Source organism: Chiloscyllium plagiosum, chromosome 19 (assembly GCF_004010195.1).
Source record: "Chiloscyllium plagiosum isolate BGI_BamShark_2017 chromosome 19, ASM401019v2, whole genome shotgun sequence".
In the NCBI taxonomy this organism is placed as follows: Eukaryota; Metazoa; Chordata; class Chondrichthyes; order Orectolobiformes; family Hemiscylliidae; genus Chiloscyllium; species Chiloscyllium plagiosum.
Window position 1 is genome coordinate 50,516,846 of NC_057728.1, and position 15,994 is coordinate 50,532,839.

General features: G+C 40.5%; 1 protein-coding gene across 12 annotated transcripts in view; it reads left to right on the forward strand.

The window, feature by feature from the left end:
• ppfibp1b (PPFIA binding protein 1b) overlaps window positions 1-15,994 on the forward strand; it is a 177,576-nt gene that overhangs the window by 119,686 nt on the left and 41,896 nt on the right. For 11 of the 12 annotated variants that reach the window (XM_043709806.1, XM_043709810.1, XM_043709811.1 and 8 more), the window contains 6 exons: window positions 322-449; window positions 6,545-6,672; window positions 7,468-7,530; window positions 14,219-14,279; window positions 14,415-14,450; window positions 14,782-14,811. In XM_043709806.1, the coding sequence (XP_043565741.1) occupies window positions 322-449; window positions 6,545-6,672; window positions 7,468-7,530; window positions 14,219-14,279; window positions 14,415-14,450; window positions 14,782-14,811 (446 nt within the window). The remainder of the gene's footprint in view (window positions 1-321; window positions 450-6,544; window positions 6,673-7,467; window positions 7,531-14,218; window positions 14,280-14,414; window positions 14,451-14,781; window positions 14,812-15,994) is intronic. The other variant, XM_043709809.1, reaches the window with a different exon arrangement.

Consider the following 15,994-nt stretch of genomic DNA (forward strand, 5'->3'; position numbering starts at 1 on the left):
CATCTCTAAGACTCTAAGTAAAAATGATTTTTAAAAAATAGTGTAAATGAAGAAATTTGTGTTTCACTTAAAAATACGGGGATTAAAACAGTTCGGAGAATTTTGTAATTTTGACACTGCTGAATAATCTGCATCTTTTCCAAATATAAATACGTTTATTTATTACTGCTAACTATACCAACTGTTGTAAATAATAAAAGATGTGGAATCCAAACTAAGAATGATGGTGATGTTTTTTCCAATGTGAAAAACCATTATTATATGGCACCAAAAATGAAAGAAAAGTTAACATTTCTTTCCAAACTGATTGTGCTGCTATAGTGAAAGAAGGTGACAGTGATGAAAGCCTGAATGGGGGATCTGCTGGAGTTAACATCAGTGAAACCTTGGAAATGGAATTGCGTTCTCCAACTACACCAAACCCAGCAGCAGAGGGAGTGCCAGCAGCAGTAAGTTAATTGTTTCAGATTGGAGCATAACTATGACATTCTTCAGATTCATTTTCCTTTAATGGGTCTTGGTGAAGTAGTGTGGATTTAAAATGAGAATTGTCACCAGAATCTCTCCTAGAGTATGTGTTTGTGGAATGGCAGGACACCAGGAATTGTGAAACAGCAGCTTACAACGAACCTTCCAAGAGTACTTGAACTAATGAATATAGCAGAGAAAAACAATGTAAGATGTCACTCTGTGATGTGGAATTTGTAAATTTGCTGTGTTTCTATATTTGATGCAATAATAGTACCACATTCTCATCCATGTACCAAGTTTACAGCAAGTGCATTGTCAGTGACATCTCATTCGGATGGATGTTGACTACACTGTTGTTTTATCACTGTTAGTGATAAACTATTTTGTTAGTGAAGGTAAAATATTGTCTCCATGTTGCTTTCAGATGATGGTTAAGTGCTGTAACCAGTGATAAATGAGTGCATAAAGGGGCTTCTGCAAGTTAGATGAAGAGCAGATGTAATTCCTTGTAATTGTAAGCAGGTGAACTTGGAGAGAAGACATGAGATGATAGATTACAAGCAGATATGGTAAAGTGAAATCCATGTCAATTTGAAAGGACTGTTGAGATTTGTTAGTAAAAAGATGGAGGATATTTTGTTCTTAAATGTTCTTGTTCTTGAACATAGTTTTGAAAGAGTATATTGGATAGCACATGTGGTCGCTTTCTACTCAGATTTCGCACTTGTGCGTTAATAAACTGAATAGAAGTAACTACCAAAATTCCCATGTGCTTTTCCAACCCTATTTTAGTATAATGATAGTTGGATTCTTCAGTATTTGGGGAAAAAAAGTGTTTTACTTCCAACCAAGTTCCCTTACGCCACAGAAATTTAAATTTAAAATTTACTGTATTTGTGTAATAAAGAAATCATGGCATCAAATGTATAGGAGCTAAGTGTGTGTTTCTGGAGTATAGAGTCATAGAGATGTACAGCACGGGAACAGACCCTTTGGTCCAACTCGTCCATGACGACCAGCCATCCCAACCTAATCTGGTCCAGTTTGCCAGCACTTGGTCCATATTCCTCTAAACCCTTCCAATTCATATAGCCATCCAAATGCTTTCTAAATGTTGTAATTGTATCAGCCTCCACCACTTCCACTGGCAGCTCATTCCATTAATGTATCAATGTCTGCATGAAAAGGTTGCTGCTTAGGTCCCTTTTATATCTTTCCCCTCTCGCCCTAAACCCATGCTCTCTAGTTCTGGACACCCCGACCCCAAGGAAAAGACTTTGTCTATTTATCCTGTCTATGCTCCTCATGATTTTATAAACCTCTATAAGGTCACCCCTCAGCCTTCAATGCTTCAGGGAAAACAGCCCCAGCCTATTCAGCCTCCTCTTATAGTTCTAATCCTCCAACCCTGGCAACATCCTTGTAAATCTTTTCTGAACCCTTTCAAGTTTCACAATATTCTTCCAATAGGAAGAAGAACAGAATTGCATGCAATACTCCAAAAGTGGCCTAACCAATGTCCTGTACTGCTGCAACATGACCTCCCAACTCCTGTATTCAGTGCTCTGACCAGTAAAGGAAAGCATACTAAATGCCGCCTTCACTATCCTATCTACCTGCGACTCCGCTTTCAAGGAGCTATGAACCTGCACTCCAAGGTCTCTTTGATCAGCAACACTCCCTAGGACCTTACAATTAAGTGTATAAGTCCTGCTAAGATTTGCTTTCCCAAAATGCAGCAACTCGCATTTATCTAGGTTAAATTAGATTCCCTACAGTGTGGAAACAGGCCCTTCAGCCCAACAGGTCCACACCGACCATCCGAAGAGCAACCCACCCAGACCCATTTCCCTCTGACTAATGCACCTAACACTATGGGCAATTTTAGCATGGTGAATTCACCTGCCCTGCACATCTTTCGACTGTGGGAGAAAACAGGAGCACCGAGAGGAAACCCACGCAGACACAGGGAGAATGTGTAAACTCCACACAGAGAGTTGCCCGAGGCTGGAATTGAACCTGGGACCCTAGTGCTGTGAGGCAGCAGTGCTAACCATTGAGCCACCGTGCCACCCCAATCTAAATTAAACTTGTTCTGCCTCACCCAGCCCATTGGCCCATCTGATCATGGTCCCATTGTAATCTGAGGTAACCTTCTTCATTGTCCACTACACAGTGGCACGGTGGTTAGCACTGCTGCCTCACAGTGCCAGAGGCCCGGGTTCAATTCCCGCCTCAGGCAATTGTCTGTGTGGAGTTTGCACATTCTCCCTGTGTCTGCGTGGGTTTCCTCCGGGTGCTCCGGTTTCCTCCCACAGTCAAAAGATGTGCAGGTTAAGTGAATTGGCCATTGTAAATTGTCCGTACTATTAGGTGAAGGGGTAAATGTAGGGGAATGGGTCTGGGTGGGTTGCTTTTTGGAGGGTCAATGTGGACTTGTTGGGCCGAAGGGCCTGTTTCCGCACTGTAAGTAATCTAAAACCTCCTATTTTGGTGTCATCTGCAAACTTACTAACTATACCTCCTATGTTCATATCCAAATCATTTATATAAATGATGAAAAGTCGTGGACCCAGCACCAATCCTTGTGACACTCCAGTGGTCACAGGCCCTCCATCATTACCCTCTATCTTCTACCTTCGAGTCAGTTCTGTATCCAAAAGGGCTAGTTCTCCCTGTATTCCGTGAAATCTAACTTTGCTAACCTGTCTCCTGTGAGAAACCTTGTTGAATACCATACTGAAGTCCATATAGATCACATCTACCGCTCTGCCCTCATCGATCCTCTTTGTTACTTCTTCAAAAAACTCAATCAAGTTTGTGAGACATGATTTCCCATGATTTTCCAGGTTGACTATCCCCAATCAGTGCTTGCCTTTCCAAATACGTGTAAATCCTGCTCAGGATTCCCTCCAACAACTTGCCCACCACCAACATCAGGCTCACTGGTCTATAGTTCCCTGGCTTGTCCTTACCACCTTTTTTACATAATGGTACCACATTAGCCAACCTCCAGTCTTCTGGCACTTCACCTGTGATTATTGATGATGCAAATATCTCAGCAAGAGGACCAGCAATCGCTTCCCTAACTTCACACAGAGTTCGAGGGTGTACCGATCAGGTCCTGGGGATTTATTCTTTATGCATTTCATAACATCCAGCACTACTTCCTCTGTAATATGGACATTTTTCAAGATGTCACCATCTATTTCCCTATATTCTATACCTTCCATGTCCTTCTCCACAGTAAACACTGATGCTAATTCTCTTTCATGTTATAGCATTTCCAGCATGGAAATAGGCACTTCACCATGTTTATGCTGACCAACAAAAACCAAACCACACTAATCCCATTTACCCACAACTTGGTTCATAGCCTACTATGCCCCAGTATTTTAAGTACTACTTAAACGTTGCAAGACTACCTGCCTCCACCATCCTCTCAAGCAGCATGATCCATATATTTACCACTCACTGGGTAAATAAAAATGTTGTCTGATCTCCTTGAAATCACTTGCCTCTCATCTTAAACATATGCCCTATGGTCTTTAGACACATCTGTGGGTAAGAGATTCTCACAATCAGCTCTGTCTGTGTGTCTCATAATTTTGATTATCTCAATTAGGTTCCCCCCTTGGCCTTCTCTGACCAAAGGAAAACAAACCCAACCTCTTTGGTGCAATTGCAACATTTAAGAGGCACTTGGATGGGTATATGAATAGGAAGGGTTTGGAGGGATATGGGCCGGGTGCTGGCAGATGGGACTAGATTGGGTTGGGATATCTGGTTGGCATGGACAGGTTGGACCGAAGGATCTGTTTCCATGCTGTACATCTCTATGACTCTTCTCATAACTGAGATGCTTCATTCCAGACAAAATCTGAGTGAATCTCCTCCCCACCCTCTCCAGTGCAATAATGTCCTTCCTATAGTGTGGGGACCAGAGCTGCACACAGCATTCCTTCTATGGCCAAACCAATGTTTTAGAAATATGACTTGTAATAGTACTTCCTTGCTCCTATATTCTACACCCCAGTTAATGAAGGCAAGCAGCCCATATGCCACCTTCACCACCCTGCCTATCTTTGACACCATTTGGGATCTATGAACTTGTGCACTGAAGTCCCCTTGTTCTTCTCTACTCCCTCGTGACCTTCCATTCATTGTGCGCCTCCTTCCCTTAGTAGACCTCCCAAAATGCATCATCTCGCACTTATCGGGATTAAATTCCATCTGCCATTGCTCTGTCCAATTCACCAGCTAATCAATATCAGATTGCAGTCTGAGATCATCCTCTTCACTAAAGCAGCACCACCAATTTACATGTCATCTGCAAACTTAGTAATTAACGTTTCTACATTCATATCTAAGTCATTAATGTAGATAACAAGCAACAAGGGTCTAGGCACTGATTCCTACGGTATACTGTTTGTCACAAACTTCTTAGTCACAGGCTTCCAATTCCAAAAGGAACCCTGTACCATTAGCCTTTGCTCCTTCTCTTTGTAAGCCAATTTTGGATCAGGTTTGCCAACTTGCCTTTGATCCTATAGGTTCTATCCTTTTGGACCAGCATTCTGTTTGGAACCTTGACAAAGGCATTACTGAAGTGCATGTAAATCTCATCAACTGCACTACCCTCATCAATATATTTATTAACCTTTTCAAAACCTGAATTAAATTAGACAGGGTCTCCCTCTAACAAATCTCTGACTATCCCTGATCAATCCCAGTCTTTCCAAGTACTGATTAATCCTGTTCTTAACAATGTTTTCTAATAATTTCCCTACCACTGACATTCTGTCATTTCCTGGCCTATCCCTGCTGCTGTCCTTGAACAAAGGAATGTCATGGAGCAAAGGACAGCACAATAGCTGTATGGTTAGCACTGCTGCCTCATAGCACCTGAAACCCGAGTTTGATTCCAGCCTCTGGCGACTACCTGTGTGAGTTTTGCACATTATCCGAGTCCGCCTTGGTTTGCCCTGGTTTCCTCTCACGGTCCAAAGATGTGCAAGTTAAGTAGATTGGCGGTGATAAATTGTCCAGGGGTGGATTAACCATGATGATATGTGGGATTACTGAGATAAGGTGTGGGGCTAGGACTGGGTGGTTTGCATTTGGGAGGGTTGGTATGGACTCTGTTGGCAGCATGACCTCTTTCCACTTAATTCTGAAGTCATCTGGCACCTCGACTATTGCCAGCGAAGTGTTAAATATATCTGTCAAGGTTCATAGCCTGGGATGCATCTTATCAGGCCCACATGATTTATGTACCTGTACACCTGCTAAAACATCTAATACCACCTTATTACTAATCTAGAACTAATCTTTATGTTCTAGAACCTCATCATCCCAATTGAAATCTCCAGTGATGAAGTATTTATCCCCTGTAATTAGAGATGAGAAGTATTCATTTCACATCCACTTGCTCCATGCGTAGATTGCCCGTTTGGTTTCTAATAGGTCACCCTCTTTATCTAGTAATCGTCTCACTCTTACTATACTTATAAAAAGTGTTGGGGATTTCCTCGATCCAATCTGCCAATGATATTTTGTGGCCCCTCTGTGCCCTACTGATTCCCTTTATAAGCAATGCCTACACACACTATACTTTGGGCCTCCACTGTTTGAATGTGCTGTACCTACGATTCCTCTGTTTTCTTTATCAAACTCTCTATCCCTTGACATCCAGGGTTCCTTGGACTTGGGACTGTATCCCTTCACTCTTAGAGGATCACACTGGAATACTTCTGGTTCTCAGAAGCTTTGAGTAAGATTTGATGGAAAATCTGCAGGTTAAGATCACTCTACTGAATTTCCTGCATTGGTGTATTATTTGGGTAAAAAGCTGATTTTAAGGACTACTGCTAGTTTTTAATGTTCACATACACAAACAAAAACTTCATCAGAGGCCACCAGACTTGGAACATTTCTCTCTGTAGATGCTGCCAGACTTGAGTTTCACCAGCAATTTAGTTTTGTTTGGATTTCTAGCAACCAACTTTGTTTGTTTTTATTTTGTTAAAAGAATGCAGTGGCTGAAAAGCATAATTTGCTAATTTTGTTTTAGGAGCCAGTTGAAATCCACACTAGCATCCTTCAAGTGCCAATTCCCGTAGTGTCATCTACTCCTAAGACTCATGCTCCACAGGTAGATAAGAAGATGGACCCTGATGTTGAAGCAGCATCTGATGTTGGGTAAATCACACTTTTGCTTTTTTGCCTAACTTTCGAAGGTTAGATGTAACTGTGAGGCTTTAAAGACTGTGATTGACATCCTGTATTGTATGAAGATGTGATGTATTTAAATATCTAGCAAATAAAATAATTGCCCAGATTTTCCTGTGTCCAACTGGGATGGAAGTTTTACCTGAGGACTCTGCGGAATCCCCATTATAGCTGACTGCAAAGGAATTGGCCTAGAAATTGAAGATTCTGCTGGACCGTCTCTTCCACCCACTCCAGCTTAAACCTAAATCACTGTGTCATTTACCTTGCCACTTAGCACCCTACTGCCTTCTTACATGTTTCCCTACCCAGCTTGCATCCTGCCACCTACTCCGCTGTCACCCTACCCACCAGGTAACTCGCCCCTCGCCCCTTGCCCCTGCCCTCCTGGCACCTTCCCAATCTGCCCCAGCACCCTAACATCTTTCTTAACTTGTGTATTTGATCCTGACAGCTACTGCCAAATACTTTTAGTTGTCAGAATGCAGCAGCTGACTTCAATGAGAAGGAGGGTATGGGTTGGTTTTTCTCTGGTAATTCTGCAGTATGAAAAAGCTGTCAGAATGGAAAAACTCCACAGTTCTGAAAGAGCCCTGGACAGAATCTCCTCCAGAAACGTGGAGCTCCCTCCTCTTCTAAAAAAGAAAAGACTCGGAGCTAATAAAACTTTATTTAGATACTTGATTAGCTAATATATGATACTTTTTTCTAAGAGTGTACATATTTGTACAATATAACTTGGTGTAAATTTACATTTTACTACAGTGAAATACAGCCAAGTGACATCTCTTCATTAATTGAAGAAACTGTCATATGTGACAGTCCTATGTAAGTATAATGCAAATACAAGATCATTTCACATCAGTCTGTTAATAATTGTTATAAAGACATGTTATACGTTACATGAAAAATCAGATTGCACCGTTGTTTCAAACTGTCTACCTACCTGATGAGAAGCTTATGGGGAGGTAATATACTGTTATATTTTTGTTTATTAGCAGGACATCTGAGGTCTTTTATTTTTAGAAGGTGTATTTATTTAAGAAAAATTGTATAATGCTGTACTCAAAGCACATTCTGGTCTTGCCCTCTAAAATGTAGGAAAATTATAGTATGAAATGGTCACATCACAGAGAGCTGCCAGTCAGCCGCAGCAAGTCTATGTCAACTCTCTGCAAAACCGCTTTTGCTAGTTCCACTCCCCTGCCCTTTCCTGATAATCTTGTGCCTTTTTTCCCTCTTCAGGTACTTATTCTGTTTCCTTTAGACATTCACAATTGAATCTGCCTCCACTGCACTCTGAAACAGTGCACTCTCTATATCATAACCACGAGATTCTTTCATTGCTCTCCTCTGGTTCCTGACCCCTCTTCAACTGAATCAATTTTTGCTTGTTCCTAAAAATTCTAAGGAGACCTTTTCTAGCTGCCTCAGATTTTGAAGAATAAACGGGGCAAAAGGGTTAAGATTTGATAGGAATCGTTGGCAAGTGTGAAAGGACAAGATTTATAGTCATTGACATCCTGAAGTCTGAAAGTGTGCTGGAGGCAGGTTTTGTCATGAATTTCAAAAAAATTGAATTGAATTATCCTCTAAATAGAAAAACTGCAGAGCTTTGGTGGGGGGGGGTGGGGGTGGAAGGAGGGGGTAGTAATGGTGAGGTGAGCAGCAGAGGAGTGGGATGTCACTGCAACAGTTTCTCAAGATAGTGTCCTCAGCCCAGCCATCTTAGCTGCTTCATTAATGACCTTCCTTCCAGCATCAGATCAGAAGTGAGGATATTTGTCCATAATTCTACAATTTTCAGCTCCATTCACAACTCCATAGAGTACTAAAGGAATGTGTGTATTCAATAAAAGATCTGAATGATGTCCAGGTTTCAGCTAGTACGTGACTTGCAACATGCCAGTCTGTGACCATCTCCAACAAAAGAAAATCTAGCCATCGCACCTTGATTGATAAGTGACATTACTATCACCGAATCCCCACTGTCACTATCTTAAATGTTAACATTGACAAGGAACTGAACTGCACCTGCCACATAAATACAGTGACTACAGAAGCATATTAAGACTAGTAGTTCTATGATGAGTAACTCACCACCTGTCTCCCCACAAACAGGTGCAAGTCAGGAGAGTGGCTTGAATGAATGGAGCTCCAACAGCACCAGAACCTGTCAAGTCAAAGCAGCCTGCTTGGTTGGCGTCCCATTCACCTCCTTTGTCAACCATCCCCTTCACCAAAGTCATACTATGGCAATGAAATGCGCCATCTAGAAAATGCATTGAAGTAACTCACCAAGGCTCCTTCAGTAGCACCTTCCAAACTCATAAGCTCCATCATTTAGGTGCACGGGGACAATACAACCTGCAAGTTCCCTTCTGATGTGCATTTGATTCTAACTAGGAACTATATTGTCATTCTTTAATCATCACGGCATTGAAATCTTGGAACTGCCTAATAATATTGAGTGTCTCTACATTTCAATGACTGCAGCAGTTCAAGGTGGAAGCTAACCATCACCACCTCCAAAGCAATTAGGAATGCTCAATAAATGCTGACTGAACCAGTGATGCTCATGTCTCATGAACAAATAATCTTCTGCAGAGGATCAACATGGTGCAATAGTCTGAATAACCTGTGCTGTTACCATTCTATGATTCTCAAGCCTCCTCTCAATTTCTTCTAACAATATCCAAGCCCAGCTTCTGCAATCCAGCAGTGTGACTATAGTTCCTCATCTGTGTAACCGTTCTTTCAAAACTTCCAGTATGCTACCTAATACCTTTGTATCCTTCCTAAGCTGTAGTGCCAAGAATTGAATGTAGTAGTGTAGTAGCGGAAGAACCGCTGTTTTTTAAAGATCTTCATAACTTCCTTGTCTTTGTATTCTATAGATTTATTTTTGACACAAGGATACCTTATCATTCATCATCTTGATCTGAACCTGCCACTTTCAATTATTTTCGTACATGTATGCTGATGTCCCTTTTTTATGCATGATTTAGAATTAAAACTTGTGGTTTTTATAATCTTCTCAGTTTGAGAGAATGGACAAAAGTCTGCCAAATGTAGCATATGAAAATTTGAAGTCGTTCACATTGGCAGGAAGAACGATTAAGCAATTATTAAAGTATTACTTAAACTGAAAATGGCAGCAAAAATTCGAGTTACAGCAACAATTATATCATAGAATCCCGACAGTGTGGAAACAGGCCATTCGGTCCACCAAGAGTATCCCACACAGACCCAACCCCATACCCTATAATCCTGCACTTCTCATGGCAAATCGAGCTAGTCTGCACATCCCTGGATAGTATGAGCAATTTAGCATGGCCATTCCACCTAACCTGTCTATCTTTTTACTGTGTAGACACTGGAGCATCTGGAGTAAACCCACACAGACACTGGGAGAATGTGCAAACTCTGGAATCGAACTCGGGTCCCTGCTTCAGGTCCATGAGTCATAAAAATTAATACACCAGTACAATACATAATCAAGAAGGCTAGTAGATGCTATTTTTACTAGTATTTAGAAGAGTGAGTGGTGACTTACATAGCAACATGGAAGATAAGAGCAGGAGTAGGCCATTCGACCCCTAAAATCTGCTCTACCATTCAAAATAACTACTGCTGATCGTTGAGCTCAGTACCCAAATCTATGATGTGGAGGTGCTGGTGTTGGACTGGGGTGGACAAAGTTAAAAATCTCTCAACATCAGGTTATAGACCAGCAGGTTTATTTGGAAGTGCTAGCTTTCAGAGCACTGCTCCTTGGATCATAAGATACAGACTTTATAGCAAAAGATCGCAGTGTCATGCATGCAACTGAATCATAGAATGCCCATAGTGTGGAAACAGGCCTTTCAGCCCAACAAGTCCACACCGACCTCTGAAGAGTATCCCACCCAAACTCATTCCCCTACCCTATTAGTCTACATTTACCCTTTACTAATGCACCTACCCTACACATCCCTGAACATTATGGGCAATTTAGTGTGGCCAATTCATCTAACCTGCACATCCTTGGACTGTGGGAGGAAACCAGAGCACCCGGAGAAAACCCATGCAGACACTGGGAGAATGTGCAAACTCCACAGTCGCCCAAGGCTGGAATCAAACCGGTCCATAATGCTGTGAGGCAGCAGTGCTAACCACTGAGCCACTATGCTACCCCAAACCTAGATCCAGGTTTGCTGAATGTATCACTTTAGTTGCATGCATGACACTATGATCTTTTGCTCTAAATTGTGTCATGTGATCCTACTCCACAGCTACCTGATGAAGGAGCAGCACTCCAAAAGCTGGTATTTCCAAATAAACCTGTTGGCCAAAACCTGGTGTGTGATTTTTAAACTTTGCCCAAATCTTGTCCTCCCTCATATCTCTTTGGCCACATGAAATATATTTGCCACCTCAACCAATTTCTGTGGTGGTGCATTTCACAAACTCACAATTTTCTGGATGAAGGAAGTTCTCCTCGTCTTAATCCTGAAAGGTTTCCCTCTTACCCTTAAACTATGACCCCTGGTTCTGGACTTTCCTGCCATCAGAAACATCCTTTCTGCATCTAACTTGTCTAGTCCTGTTAAATGTTGTAGGTTTCTGAGATTTCCCCAGCCCTCATTCTTCTAAACTCCAATCCTAGATGACTCATTCTTTCTTCTTGCATTCCCAGGAGTCAATTTGGTGAACCTTTGATGCATTCCCTCTATAACAAGTACATCCTTCCTTAAATAGGCACCAAAACTCCACATGCTTTTCCAGGCATGGCCTCATCACATGTCCTGTATAATTGCAGCAAGACATCCTTGTTTCTGTGTACTCATTATCTTGTTATGAAGACTAACATACAGTTTGCTTTCAGTGATGAGTGCACTAGGGCACCCAGGTCTCCCTTAATTCACAGTCATTCAAGTATATATGCATTTAAAATAATCTGCCTTCCTATCTTTGCCACCAAAGTGAATAACCTCATATTTCTCCAAATTATATTGTATTTGCCATGCATTTACCCACTCAGCCTATTCAAATCACACTGCAACACAGTTATAGAGATGTACAGCATGCAAGCAAACTCTTCAGTCTGACTCATCCATGCTGACCTGATATTCTGTTAATCTAGTCCTATTTGCCAACATTTGTCCCATACTCTTCTAAATGCTTCCTATTCATGTACCATCCTGACACCTTTTAAATGTTGTAATTTTACCAGCCCCCACCACTTCCTTAATGCAGCATCATTCTCGCAGCTCACCTTTCCAGCCAACTCAGTGTTCAAATTTTGAGAGATTACATTGAGTTTTCTCATCTAAATCATTAAGATTTATTGGAATAGCTAGGGTTGTAGTACCAATCTCTGCAGAAACCCACTAGTTGCCTGCTATTCAAGGAAAAAAAAAATTATTCCTAATGTTTCTTGTCATCTAACCAATTTTCTATCCATCTCAATGCATTACCCTCAATTCCATGTGCTTTAATTTTACTCATTAATCTTTTATGTACGACTTTGCCAAAAAGCTATCTGAAAGTCCAAATAAAGCACATCCACTGGCTCTCCCTGATCAACTCTAGTAGTTGCATTCTCCGAGAATTCCATATATTTGTCAAGCATGATTTTCCTTTTGTAAATCCAGGAAAACTGTATCTGATTCTACCACTGTTTTCTAAGTGCTCTGCTATAATGGACCCTGTCTTCCCTACTACTGTCAGACTTGCTGTTTGTAATTCCCTGTTTACTCTTTATTGCCCATTTTAAACAGTAGGATTACATTAGCTATCCTTCGATCTGTAGGAACCATTTCAGAGACTAAAGAATCTTGGAAGATGACCACTGATGCATACATTATTTCTCGGAGCACTTCCGTAAGTAGTCTGTGATGATGATCAGGTCCTGGGGGTTTATCAGCCTTCACTCTCAACAATTACTCCAATACCATTTCTCTAATAGATTTGGTTTAGTTTCTCCCTCTCTCTAAACCGTTTGTTCCGCACCATTTACGGTATGTTATTAGTATCCTACTTTGTGAAGACAGAAGCAAAATATGAATTTAGTTTGTCAGCCATTTTTGCTCTCCTTTGTAAATTTTCCCTGTTTGATTGTAAAGAATGTACGTTAATTTTCACCAAGTATTTTTTCTTTGCGTACCTTTAGAAACCTTTACAGTCAGGTGTGTTCACAGCAAGCTTACTCGGATTCTCTATTTTCCTCTTAATCAATCCTTTGGTCCTCCTTTCTGACTTCTAAACTTTTCCAATCCTCAGCTCTTTATTTTTCTTGCTAATTGGCTGCCTTTTTTTGGCATCTAATTCTATCTCCAACATTCCCCTTAAACCATACTGTCTTTCACTCTTGTGCCAGACAGGAATGTGCACTTTTTGTAGTTCATTCATTTGTTCTTTGACAGTCTGGCCACTGTCATTCCTTTCAATAACATTTCCCAATCCATTAGAGCCTACTCGCGCCTAACTATTGTAGGTTCCTTAATAAAGATTCGGGACCCTAGTTTCAGAATCAACTGCCTTACTCTCCATCTTGCTGAATTCTATCTTTTTATGGTCTTTCAAACTACATTACCAATTATTCCTATCTTATTGTAATACCCAGTGTAAGACTGTCTGTTTTCTAGTTGGCTCCTATGTAGTATTATAACTAATTTGATGTGCCCAACCTATATGCATTAAAGTCACCCATAATTACAGATGTTCCTTTACCTCATGCATATCCTTTTAAATGCCATTCCCAGCATTGTTGCAAATTGGTTGTTCCTATACCACACCACCAGTGTTTTTTGCCCTTTTTTACCCTCAATTCTACAAACACAGATTCTACATTGCCCGAGGTAATAACTTTAGTATTATATTTTTATCCTCTTCACTAAGTAATGCAATTCTATCTTTTTTTTTTCCTTTTTGTTGTGGTTCTGTTTGCCGACCTGGGAATTTGTGTTGCAGACATTTCGTCCCCTGTCTAGGTGACATCCTCAGTGCTTGGGAGCCTCCTGTGAAGCGCTTCTGTGATGTTTCCTCCTGCATTTATAGTGATTTGTACCTGCCACCTCCGGTTGTCAGTTCCAGCTGTCAGCTGCAGTGGCCGGTATATTGGGTCCAGGTCGATGTGCTTATTGATGGCATTCATCCACAGATTCCACAAATTAATCCCGCTCACAATAGTCTCCATTTTATTCAAAATTAATTGACAGACCATATTTTGCTGAAAAATGCCAATGTAATAATGGGTTTAGAATTAGATGCCTGTTCCACTAATTGACATGAAGTTCTTTCCAGGGGCTCAGCCCTGCAACTGCATTACAAAATAAATGCTGCAGGTCTTGCAGCATCTTTGGTCACAAACCTAAAAATGTTAATTTTGTTTTTCTCCATACCTGCTGAGTATTCCAAGCATTCTCTGTTTGTCTTTGTTTCAATACTTTCACCAGTTGGGAGCTTATAGATTTGGAACTTATTTTGGATTGATGCTATGAAGTGAAACATGCTCATAACTGTTTTATTACAGATTGTCAGAAGTATATTCGTTTGGCAGTCAGGAGAAACTGAGAACGGAAGAGGAGAACAAGGTTTGTTTAGTTTCAGCATTTAGTCTCATGATTTAAACTAGAAAAATATTAATGCTTGTTATGCCAACTGGATCCTCAGCAACCTCCTTTGTTATATTATAGGATTTAAATTTGTTACCTTTTGTCTTTCAACAGAAATTATCTCTCGAACCTGTTCAGAGCCCATTGGAGGTATGATTTCAGTGTTGCAACTTTTTTGTTTAAAAACCCTTTTTGGGACAGAGGTGCCTATGGTGATTTGGACTGCTGTAAATCCGATAATTTTGTAAATGCTATCAAGTTGTGTGGACAAATTCAGTAAGCTTGTTTTCATTAAGCAAGACTTACCTATATATCTATTGTTAATTACTGTAGTGTTCCAGTTAAAATTAATAATCAGCTATAAGATTGCTACTTATATATTTCATACCCAATTTATGATACCAGGGCATTTCTTTCTGTTCTAATGTTGACTTTTTTTTCTCTTCTTTTCCCTTTCTGTCTCCAACAATTACACTTTCAGCTGGCAGGGAACATTTTGCTCTTGATTAAGGTTAGCTGTCAACATTTCTGTTAACTGGGTGAAAAATGGTCTGATTCAGTCCCGGTTAGCTGTAATTTATTTTTAAGCTTGTCCTAAGGCAGGTGGTTTTGCATTGCTGTGGTCAGTGTTACGTTAGCCTGTGAATAGGGTTGCTTGTGGCATTTTATAGGCATTCCAGAACTGTATTTGGAATCTCTAGTATTTGAATTTGAAGCTAATTATTTGATAGAGCCCAAGATATGCTTGCTAAATATTGCCATCCAAGATTGCACTTCTATGGACAATGGCCATAGTACTTTAATTGAGAACATTGACATGTAGTTGAAAATGTGTATCCTTATTTTTGAACTGCTTAAAAACTATGATCTATAATTGCAGATGGCATTTTTAAAGTGACATTTTAATAATATTGTAATTTAGCATAGCATTAAATTGGACAATACCAGCACTGCTGATTGACTTAATCTAGCTTGCTGTGTACTATTTTTTCATCACCTAGGCAACAAAGATGGAATTTGTTTTCAGAGGGAAGTTGTTATTTTTCAAATATGTATGTTTTAAATTTGAACCTGCATAGGACTCCCTTCATTTAAAGTACAGTGATCTCCATGCCAGAAGCACCTTCTCTGCATCTTGTTTCTAGTCCTTTTGTTCTTTTTCTTTAAGTTAACCATTTTCATGATTGTTACTACAATTTACACGTGTACGTTTTTTTGTTACAAACCAGTCCACTTATGCTAGAAAATAGTGTTCAATTAATTATTGTGGAAGACCTTAAAAATTGCTTCTGATGGGGGCCCAGTGGTTTTTGCCACTTCTGCCATATGTTAATGTCGCTTTCGCTGAAACTTCAGTTTGATAGTGCTGCCAATATTGGTGTCTACGTGAATGGTTAGGACAAAAATTGGGCCCTTGAAGACAGAAACAGGGGAATATATTACTAGGAACAAAGAAATGGCAGAGGAATTAAATGGGTACTTCAGATCTGTGTTCACTTGGGAAGACACAAGCAATCTCCCTGAGGTAACAGTGGCTGAAGGACCTAAACTTAAGGGAATTTATATTTGCCAGGATTTGGTGTGGGAGAGGCTGTTAGGTCTGAAGGTTGATAAGTCTCCAGGGCCTGATGGTCTGCATCCCAGGGTACTGAAGGAGGTGGCTCAGGAAATCGTGGATGCGTTGGTGATTATCT